This window comes from Limulus polyphemus, unplaced genomic scaffold (assembly GCF_000517525.1).
Source record: "Limulus polyphemus unplaced genomic scaffold, Limulus_polyphemus-2.1.2 Scaffold802, whole genome shotgun sequence".
NCBI lineage: Eukaryota > Metazoa > Arthropoda > Merostomata > Xiphosura > Limulidae > Limulus > Limulus polyphemus.
The window spans coordinates 19,878-31,903 of NW_013666412.1; the positions used below are offsets into that span (position 1 = coordinate 19,878).

General features: G+C 29.9%; 1 protein-coding gene across 7 annotated transcripts in view; it reads right to left on the bottom strand.

The window, feature by feature from the left end:
* Positions 1 to 1,154: 1,154 nt before the first annotated feature.
* The window catches only part of LOC106460601 (protein yippee-like 1), a 27,840-nt gene continuing 16,968 nt past the window's right edge, over positions 1,155 to 12,026 (bottom strand). For all 7 annotated transcript variants that reach the window (XM_013920319.2, XM_022387360.1, XM_022387359.1 and 4 more), the window contains 3 exons: positions 11,206 to 11,249; positions 10,423 to 10,531; positions 1,155 to 5,091 (listed from right to left, as the gene is read on the bottom strand). In XM_013920319.2, coding sequence (XP_013775773.1) covers positions 5,002 to 5,091; positions 10,423 to 10,531; positions 11,206 to 11,249 — 243 coding nt within the window. In that variant the 3' untranslated portion in view covers positions 1,155 to 5,001. The remainder of the gene's footprint in view (positions 5,092 to 10,422; positions 10,532 to 11,205; positions 11,250 to 12,026) is intronic.

The following is a 12,026-nucleotide window of genomic DNA, read 5'->3' on the forward strand; positions in this document are numbered from 1 at the left end:
TTTTTACAATAATATATTGCAAAATGCATCAACGTACAGTATCGCCTGGAAAAAATACATTACTAATAAATTTAACTAATTAAAATGCATAATTTATGCACAATACTCACCAGGGATGATCTCGATGCTGATTCTGTGTGGGAGTGGTTGGGAATTAATGGGGAAAGGAGCAGGATTATCTATCTCTTCCTCTACCAGTACAAGTGTAGCTGCCTGTTTCTTAATGAAAGAAGTGATGCTAAGTTGTCTTGGTAACAAGAAATTGCATCCTGCATCTTACTTGCCACTGCATTGCTGCACTCCATGTCAGGATCATTTTCAGAGACGATTTTCATTGCTTCATTTACCTTATTAAAGATGTCTGAGAGCATTTGCATGTAAAAACGATCTTGTGAAACCTCTTTAACAGCATCACTTGCAGTCACGTCTTCAGCTTGAGTCAGCTCTATGAGGTCTTAGTTTGTTAAACTCTCCTCATGAGAATTTAGTAACTCCTCCACATCATCGTCATTGAAACCAGTCTGTTGTGCAAGCTGGACAATGTTATTGTGAATTTGAGGCATATCAGGTTCAAAACTAACGAAGTCATTTATGCTGTCAGGCCAGAGCTTTTTTCCACGCACTGTTCACGAACTAGACAGTCACTTCCCTTCATGACTTTCAGATATTTTTCACTGCCTTCATGATGTTATAATTGTGCCAAAATTCCCCGATGGATATGCCATCTTCACCATAAGTCTCCTTGTTGAGCTGTCACTGTAAATCGCAGCTAGTACGCTTTGAAGACAACATATTGAGTACAAAGTTAACTTATTTTCAAACGACGAATTAATGAAGTGACAAATAACGAGGACTGACTGTATGTAAATTTTTAGAAAAGTAAAGATGTAACCTATTTCATGCTGCTACTGTCAAGTTTTGCATACTATGAGCAATTTGTGAAACTACCTAATCAGGGGATCAACTATACATTTACACAAAAAAATATTGGATTTTCTGTGGATCTCTTTTTTTTTTTGACAATGCAGATTTATTGGAAGCCAAATTTATTTCACATCAGTAATGGGAAATTGCTTGCGAAGAAAAATAAATTCTTGTTAACTTAGTTGTGCTTTTTCAGCAAATGATGAAAATAAAACAGTGGCTTTTTTCTCATAGAATATTTTATTATAATACTTAAACTGTTGACTGTGGCCTTGGTTTTACAGTATGAACAAGCTTTAAAAAATTCACTAGCTAAGTGATGTAGATTATAATGAAATCAAAATATTTTTTCAAAACTTAAAATATGAAACTGAAGATACTTTAAATTTTCTCCAGATTCCATTACACACACTACTTCAAAATAACTAACATTTATCATCCACAACATGAAATATACATTACGACTTCATAAAATGATTCTTAATAATGTTTCCTTTTATAATGACTTTTTCCTTAAACACTTATCAAGTTGCTACTAATATTCTAATTAACAAACAAAGTCTATACTTTTCTTATAAAAAAATCAATGCTGTCTTAAAGAAAAAAATATGCTCTGATTGAACAACAATTGTTTGTTGGTGATTGAATAGTGCTTTTTATTTGAACACTTGAAAATATAATAGTCTTACATTAAAAACGAATGTACATAAATAAATAAAATCTGCCACCAATCTTACACCAGCTGGTGTTTATATAAGTTGGAACAGAGAGCACTAAATGACTGTTCAAGTTGCAGTGACACTTATTAACTTGCCTTTTCATTAGTGTTCACAGATTATCACCAAATCATGCAAATATTGTTCTGTCTACATTTATATACATCTTTCCTATTCAAAACGTATTTGATTCCAAAATAGATCACAGTGGTTGACTGTAGTGGATTTCACACTATAGCACACAAACATAAGTTGAACATTGAAATTTTGATTTTGAAATAATTAATTACAAAAAAGATTAAGTTGGTTGAAGGTTCAAGAAGTCTTGATACAAGATGATAAAAACCATATAACCCGAGCACTTTCAAAAGGTGGCCCTTTCTTCATCAGGGGCAAACTGTTTGAAAGCGCTAGGGTTATATGTTTTTTATCATCTTGTAATTTATGGTACAATGATTGTTAAAGATAGAAACTACCAACAAACATGAGTCAAACATTTAAAAATCTTCAGAAAAAAGTGCTTGGCCATTTTTAGGTACGATGTTTGTTTTTTTTACTAACAACTAAATTTGTCATTTTTTGGTAATGAAATATAGAAATATATATTTTCTAATAACCTACTGCATAACTTAAATTTTAAATCTGTCTATATCATATCTAGCAAATTATGGATAATTTTGGCTTGAATATTTTGAACTTGAACATAAAAAATTATGAAAACTTATTGGTTGTAAGAGTTCAGAGGTTTCAAAGGTAACTTAACTTCAGTATATGATCTTTGATATAAAAAACAATATAGGTCAGATAAAACCAACAAGAAATTTCTGAAGAGTTACATATTAAATGTACATTTTACAAAGGGAAATTAATCTACGCATAAATCTGTAGCAAGTGGCATCATTAGGATTATCTGAGCACCATGAAACAAAATATGGCTCACGTTGAGACATTACCTTGTGCTTTTTAAAATTTTGAGAAATTAATTAATACTTCAAATATAGTGCAAATTATCCCCAAAGGAACAAACTCACAATTCAACACAATTTTATGTCCAAAACAGCTAAAGAAATTAATTTCTATGCTCACCTCTACTGTCTCAATCAAACTTGTGTCTTGGCGATTTTATAGGTTCAATATATACTGAATGGCTTCAAACTTAGATCAATCAAATCTTTAAATTAATAAAGCTTAACATAATCCTAGTTATGTATACCAAAAAAAGGACATAAAAATGCAAAAACTCACTATACTACCAAGCTATAAATTTAGAAAAGCGACTGTAATAAGAAAGTTTGAAGGAAATAACTAAAAGTTGCCAAAAAGTAATTAGTAATTCAGTCATTAAGTGGGTTTTTTGTTTTAATTTTCCATAAAATTTTGCATATTATAAAATGTCTAGTACCACCTCCCACTTTGAAGGTTGAAAATGTGCAAAATTTTCAGAGTTCTATGAAAAGTCCTCTGGAAACCAAAACAGACTGACACAGTTGAAATCTTATCTAAACATTACAAAATATAATTTCAAAAATGAATGGTGTTGAAAAATAAACTTATGATTAACAGTTTATAATCCTGTCAAATTAATAGAGAAATAAATTTTCAACAAAATGCAGCTAAAGAATTTTTCCAGTAATGTGTGTTGCAAGAACAACAGAATTTTATACATTTACAAGCCAAAATCTTGCTCTTAGGAAACAGGTAGGATACCTTGTGGCTAATAAAAAGAAAAAAAAAAGTTGAATTTATCGTGAACTGTTCACAACAATAGGAAGAAAAACACTGTAGTCCTTGAATAACTTATATTTTCTGCAAAGAAAAAACATATGCATAAAAAGTTTTTAATGTTAATGATTTTAAAACTGATTAAAAGTATTAAACAAAATGTTTGATACATTATATTGCAATGAAATCTTTATGCACATAAATAGGTAAATCTAATTTAGTATTACTCATTTTATCAACTAAAACACAAATTTGCTTCAAGTGCACTTTGATCACAAGTTAAAAATTTCAGAATAAAACTAACTTTACACCAAACCTACTGCAGCATATTGTAATTTTTCATACGGACAGTCTGTTTTTGAAGTGGAATAATCATTATAGCTATTTTCATTTATATAAAATAATCTAGATCCATATTGAAATTACATTTTGAAGCTACATTAAGTATAACAAAAAAAAAAGATTTTATCTTAATACCTGTCTTGTTTAACCTGATTAATAGGTCGGGGCATTTTACAATGAAATATTTTTACTAAAGGGTTGCCATTAAGTTATTATGGAATATAATAATACAAGTTCATTTATCACCTTCACATTTATTTTTACATATTATAAATGCAAAGTTACAGTAATGACTCTTTAAAAAAACTTAAGGTACACAAGTGTATCTCTTATATTTCAATCTACTCTGTTATCACATAAATGGCAATACAATGGTGAAAAAATATTTCCTTAAGAACTCTTAGGCAAATGGAAAGAATCTTAAACCATTTTTAAGGCTTTAACATGTTAAATATGATGATATGTTGTACATACTGCAAAATAAAGTCATGAATTTAAGCAATGTATCAGGGACAAACAAGCTGCTATCCATTCACTTACAACTGTACATAACATGTAACAGTACGAACATACACAGTTTATTTATCATCATTTTTTACAAGAACAAATCCAATCTTTAGTCTTAAATGCTACACTTATAATTTTCAAATCTTTTTGGATACTTATTAACTAAAAATTTAAAGCCTCTTTACCAAAGCCACAATGAACTCTATAAAAAAAAATGAATTATATATATAGATACACAAGTATTTACAATGACAGACAAAAATCATATCTTCAAAAACTAAATAGTAAAAAAACATTAAAAAGAAAATGAGACTGCACAACCCCTTGTAGTAGTCAATTCTAATGGTAGAATGGTACAGATGTACAAAAATGTGTTACTTTTATTTTAGTGTCTCATCTGCATTTAAGACGTATCTACAGATGCCCGAGATGATGATAAAAAAAAACTTGTCAGTAAGTAAAGTTTGAAGAGAAATACACTTTGTTGATGAAAATATTTTTTAGGACAAAGCAGATCACATCAGAAATGAATGAGCAAGATATGCCACTGTCAGTAGTAAAACATTTCAAATATAGACACTGTTAACTTGAGAATAAGATACACATGTAAATCTCTCTCTTCATGTGTTATGCAAATGCCAGGGCCTGCATGACAGAATGTTCCAGCATCAATGGTATGCACTATTTCTTCTCATTCCCAAAACTGAAAACTAATAAATCAACACACAATCTGGAGGTTTTCATGGTTAGTTCCAGCTAAACATCTATCAAACCTTATCCTACAACACTGTCAATTCCATCCATTTTCTTTAATCATGTGAGCCAGCTCGATGATGAACTTTCCCTCTTTGTATTTCTGACTGGATTCAAAGGCATGTTCCTGATAATAACCATTTTTTGTTATTTAATCTTCAAACAATCACTATATTTTTCATATCATCATCAACATGTTAAAAAGTGTACATATCAGGTCTCAACAAATATTTTCAGATCTAGGAGCCAGTCCAAAAACTTAGGAGCCAGGTCTGATATAGAAAAGTTATGGAAGACATACAGTTTTACACTAAAAAACGGAGAGTTCATTATTAAACTTTATTATATAACATATATTAAAGTTAAATTTCAATATGTGCAATTATTAAAATAGTAGACTAAATACCTATAATTCAGGTGGATTCATGCAATGAATGAAAGTAAGATAAAAATAATCACTGTGATATTGATAGGCCAAGCAGGTTGTTTCAGATTAGGTCTAATCTACTCATCACTACAACACTGTACAATGATAAGCAAGGGCCTTTTGGTGTGCCTAACCTAACTTCACTACTGTTTGTACTGGGAACTAGGGGGCTATATTTATTTACTTTCACAGCAATGAGTGCATGCTAATGATCATATGATATCAACAATCACTTGATAGTATTGCCTGAACTAACTGCCTTTGGTTCTGTCTGTGTCTAAACACGTGCAGTGATTAGTTCAATTAAGAGAAAGAAGAAAAACAAAATGGCGCAAAACTAGCAATGTGTTGTGCAACCACAGCACTTCATTCCTGAAAGGAAAATGAAGTGCTGAATCCACCATTAAAATCCTAGAAACAAAGCTCAATTTCGGACTCGAAAAACTACAAACTAGTTCCACACTTCCAAGAGTCCAGAACTGTTGTAGATTCAAGTTTAGCAAATCCCTAGGCAAGAATAAATTGGGAGAAAATATTAGGCACCACGATGAAATTTTAAGTTGCCATGGCGACCTAGTGCCCAGGACTTGTTGAGACCTGGTATGTAGTGAAGTGTGTGTGCAACTCTCTCTCTCTCTATATATATATTAATATATATATGTGTGTGTGTGTGTGTGTGTGTGTGTGTGTGTGTGTGTGTGTGTGTGTGTGTGTGTGTACATAATTTACGGCAAAACATTTTGTGGTGTAAAATTATATTTTATCCATATGATTTGATTTATTAGTGTTTAACAGTAAAATATAATTGATCAAATTAGTCTATACAGTATGCTTGGCATTGTATTTTATTTTGATGTGTACTACTAGAAGATACACAGATTGTTATTCTATAATACTCTGGATGCAAGTAGAAATAATGTTTTCTACAAATGGATTTTCCAACACAAAGATTTACAATAAGTGACCATTGGATTGCTAGTAAAATATTTTTTTCTATGGCTTATTACTGCTATGCTTTGTTATCTCTATACATATTTTACACTTGTAGTCTTTTTTTTTAGTTAGTGTAAGATCAGAGTGATCACTTAAAGGTTTGCAGATTAACCGCCCAAGTGCATGGGGGATCAAAGTGCATATTTCGTGACCTTTTATTTTCTACACAGTTACATTTAACATTTAATTAAATTTACTATCAATGTCATATTAGTAAACTTGGCATCAAAATGTAGTTCATAATTCAAATGTTATTAAAAATTTTAATTTCTTAATTTCAAATAGAAATATTTAAAAAAATTCTCAGTCTTCAATTTTCTGTATCACATGACACTTCTTTGCTCCAAATTGCCCATTTTAGATTTTCTTTCTAACCCTATACGATTTTATGAGTTTGACACATATTACACATTTATAGTACAGGTTCTGCTAAGACTAACAGAATTTATTTAGTCCATTTATGGTTTAGTTAGAAAGTCAGTTAAATTATAGTAGTTTAATTAGGATATTTTATTTCTTATACATGTTAATATTTTGTGTGCTAAACTGCATATCTTAAATAAATGAACATTTTCTTCACAACCATTATCATCACAAAAAATTAGGCTCAGAGTACCTAGCCCCATAGGCAATAAAAGCCCTTAATTCACATTTAAGTACTACAATTCTCTTTTATATTTGTATATTTTTTATTTATTGTTATACAAATAATTTAAATGTAAAAAAGATTATAAACTTGTTAGGTACGATAAGAAAACATAAATGAAAAAAATTAAATAATTATTCATGATATCATGTGCATGTAGAAAGGCAATGTGCAAAGTGTGATTGTAATTTGATCATGTGTGCTGATAATGCAATCCTTTATTTACACAAAGCTCTCCTGCTGTACTAAATGGGTTTTGCTTTGCTCTGAGAGGGTCTAGATGCAGCCCTATAGCAATAAAGCTAAATTACCCAGAGATTTAAAAACCTTATTAGTTTGGGCTATAAGAATAAAATAGCATGTCACTGTCTGTTACAATATGTAATCATTCTAAAAGGACAAAAGGGTAATTTAGGTTTATTTTGTATTTTTCAACTTTATTTTACCTTATTGATTTTTACTGTGGTAAAAAATGTTAGGACAGAAAAAATAACAAAATATAAAGGGAGGGTTCTAGAGGTTATGCAAATGAAATACAAAAACTGTAAGATGACAATAAATATTTCTATTCTTAACATGAAGATCACCTTGCACTCACATTAACTCAGTAGAGGCTTTGTAAAGTCAGAGACAAATCTTTTATAAAAATATTCTATTAAAAAATATTTTTTTTTTTTTTTTTTTTTACAAGACTTGTAATGTTTATTAAAGCTTGCTAATTTTTTGTGAAGGTGCACTTATTATATTCAAAGTTATAGTATGTATGATTCCAAGGTTACATGGTCAGTCAAAGTGATCAAGCCCGAATATAGAGAATTAATGAGTTTTTCATTTGCATTTCATATGGCCTGTGTAATTTTTCTTAATATGCTTATGCCATAAGTTTGTATCAAATTTATATTATCTTACATGAACCTTCATTCAAAGTATCAATTTATTACTTTTTTTTTAACAATCTGTGAATGCTATGCCTGCATAGTTAATTTTTTAGGTAATGATCTTTTATTCAGTTGGATCAGTCTAATTTCTTTTACCATAGTTTAAGAGTTCTCTGGCAAATCCATATTTTACGTAGCTGTTTTCTTCTCTTCTATTGTATTTCTATTAATTTCACCAACTGCCAATAATTTGATGTTTTTGGGTGCTTTTCTTGAATCAGACTGAACTTCTTATATTGTTAGTTGTAATTTTTTTAATGTTTTAAACAATTTTATGTGGGATTTTTTAAATTACTTTCCTGTCACATGTAAGTAACTATGTTTAGTTGTTTGTATAAACATCAAAATTGTTTTCCTTACAGTTGTTCAATACTTATGAATTTATACATGCAATGCAGATCTCAATATTGTTAACAGCATTCAGTAGTTTCTACAAAGGGTATTAAATCAATAACACTCAAACACTAAGGACAATGAACATAGAGATAATATCTAGCAATGATCCAACTTTTAAATTGTTACAGAATGTGTCTGTGGAGTAATCATAATTTGTTTTGCAGTCTAGCAAAATAGTATTGTAAATAAAAACAAAAGGTACAGAATCTGCAAAGCTAAGAATTTCAATGTTACATCTCTACAAGTACCTTAATTTCAAAATAATAAGATTTAAAAAGAAAAGTTCCTGCCTTCATCTCTGTTAAGCCATGTCTTTCTGACTAATAAAGAAAATAACATTGTGGACCTGTTGAAAACTATCAAAACAAAATACTTTAGTATTAAGAAAATTACCAATAAAGTACGACAACTACAGGAAAAATTTTAAGAATTTCAGTTTTATGTTGAATAACTATTGTAAAACTGCTTATAAAATTACTTAATGAGATCTGGAGTAAATGAGATATTTCATTCAATGTTTATTTAAATCAAACTAAGTTATTGGTAAACATCCTAATATTAAGTTTAAAGTAAAATTTTTAATCCACAGTTTAAGTGTAGAAAGGTAAATGTATTTGATCAACAACTGTCTGATGTGTTATTGATCAAGTAAAGAAATGTGTTTGGAATCTGCAATGTTTGTTTATGGTAAAGCTACTAAGGATATTTACTTCTGTCCTTAATTTTGCATCCACAGCCATCTCTATGGCTACTCTCATTGAGTAGTAGGATTGACCATCACATTATAATACTCCTACAGCTGAAAAGGAGAGCATGTTTGGTGCCAAGTTTTGACCCTGTAACCTGCAGCTTGAGAATAGAGTGCCCTACTCACCAGGCCATATCAAGCCAAATGTAAAATGCAGCTGCCTACCAATAAAATGTTTATTTTTATTTCGTAAGACAGTTAAAAAAATATCAAGAAAACTCAATTGTGTGTAATAAAAAGAATTAATAACATACACAGTCTATATTCGTTTAAATAATGTTTTAAATGCTGTAGATTGTACAGTGTAGAGCAAAAATTAGCTATAATTGAAAGATTACAATTTAAATTTTTTTGATATAAAGATAAAAATTATATGTATGGATAAAAATTGAGATATTGCTTTTTTATATTTTTTTAGATTATTGAAAGTGGAAAGTATATGCTGTAAAAACTAAAATTGTACCATTCTTAAGACCTAATGCACCTGAATAACTTGAGTGTTAATGGTGGCACATACCTTTATAATTTGAATAATCAGCCTGTGTGTACGTGTGTGTGTGTGTGTGTGTGTGTGTGTGTGTGTGTTAATGTAGTAGATCATTTTGTCATTTAAATATGTACTTAATTATTTTATTGTTATTCTCAATAATTTAAAAATAATTGACAATGTAAGTGTTAACTTACAGGACATTTACAGTTGACTCTTGGCTGATTATATGCTAAATGTTGTGTTTAGTCCTTTATGAATTAGAGCTCACACTCCAATTAAAGTTGTTTTTAGCATTTAAAAGATTCTTCATAAAAATTTCTAAGTAACTAAATTATTTATTAGTAATTTTCCATATTTAATTAGCAATTTATATGTTTTTGGTGAGAAAAATGATGTTTTTACAGATGCTGGTTTATTAAAATTAACTAGAATCAGACTTATAAAATGCAATTATGGTTTTTGTAAAACTAACACGATCCATTCTAGACTTAACTTGCAATAAACGTGGATCCTGAATGATACAATGACAGCATACACATTTACCAACTTTAATTAAATATTTTGTACAGAAATGAAATAAAACAAAACAGGATTAGAGATAAGAGGTAAAAAAGCCAATACATAATTATATACAATACAGTAAGTATATGCTTGATATTTTTTATAACAAAATAAAAAACACCATTCATGATACAAATTAACTAAAAACTAATTCCTGTATATTTAACTTTTTTTTTCTAATTTTATTTCAATGTTGAGTTTTATTTCTAAATTAATCTGCTGAGAATCACCTCAGAGTACACAATGTTTAGTAGCTTACATATTTCCAGCCCAATGTGGTCTTGCAGCATTCACAATAGATATCTGCAACAGCATGTAAACCAGTCAACAGCACCCTTTCTTCAGCTGGTCCACAGCCCACATTGACGCTATGTGATGCACATAAAGAAAATAAAATCATAATGACCAAGAAACATACATGCATATGTCCCAATGCAGATGCCAAAAATTATGAGTGTATAGTGTTTACAGTAAGCCTAAATTGGGTATAAATGAAATATTTTAAAATGAAATTACTTATTCTGAAGTTGAAATATTATTTAGTTAACCTATAAGTATGATTATTAACCCATTTTGCTTTGAAATTTGGAGGCAGCAGACCTGATGGTACTTTTTGTTTTAACTGAAACAGATAAAATAATTACTTATAAACCATATTAAAATTACATCTCTGTTTTAACACAAGGGAAGAAGTAACTGATACCATGTCTTGAAAAATGTCAGTAAAACATTTCAGATACTTAAACATTTATTACAGATAAAGAAAAGACAATCAAGAGATAAAATGTGATCAGAGTACTATTTCCTACTACACTTGCAAAACACAAGCATAAGAGAAGATCTGCATTTATTAAACAGCTTAAATTACGAAGCACTTTTCTTTCCTAATAAACTGTTTATACAATAGTGATCAGAGTGCCATTACAATTTTAGTTTTAAAACTTATACTTTAACAACAAGAAAAAAAAAGAAATTAAGTGTATCTCATATCAAGATTTATTCCTCCCCCGTATAAATGATACACTATTCCAGTTATACTTACACAGAGTTGAAGAGATAGGCACGACCCTGACTTCCTTGGAATGACTACATAAAAGAAAAAAATTCAAAATAGTAAAATCCTTCATATTATGTTTCATCTCAGTTTACTATTTCAATGTCAAAATTATTTGTCTAAATATGATACCAAAGAGTTAATTTACACCTGTATAAAAAAATATACATTGAGGTTGAGCTGTAGCAAAATGATATGTATTATGATACATAAATCATGATATTATGTCAGCTGATTTTTGGTATTGCAACAACCTGTGGGACAATTGGTTCATCACGTTTGATTAGTGGATTAGAATCCGACAAAGTTGATGTTAAAGAGTTGCAAGGACATTAAGTAGCATACCAATTGTGTTAATTTCTAATTGAAAACTTGGGGAATGACATTTCAATTCAAAACCAAGCACTGCAGGGATCATGTATATATATAATGCTTGTAACAATATATTGCCATTATTTTGATGAGGCTAAGTTTTTCATACATGTGCAGCAAGTGATCATAGCTACAGATTGAGCATACCATCCATATAATAGACAATTTCACATTCTATAGAAGAGTTGGCACTGATGGCCCCATGTGTCGTGGGATCTACAATGCCATGGCCACAATACTATAAAAATATTGTGAGGGAAAATATTGTGATTTATTGGAACAATAACAAATCACTGCAGCACTACACTGAGAACATGAAATTCTGACCCAAATCATCTCTTGTGACAGGGATTTGAACCCGCAACCCTCAGATTATGAGCTGAAGTGCCCCAACCACCTGGCCATGCCGGGCCCAGAACATGTGATTTACATTTAAG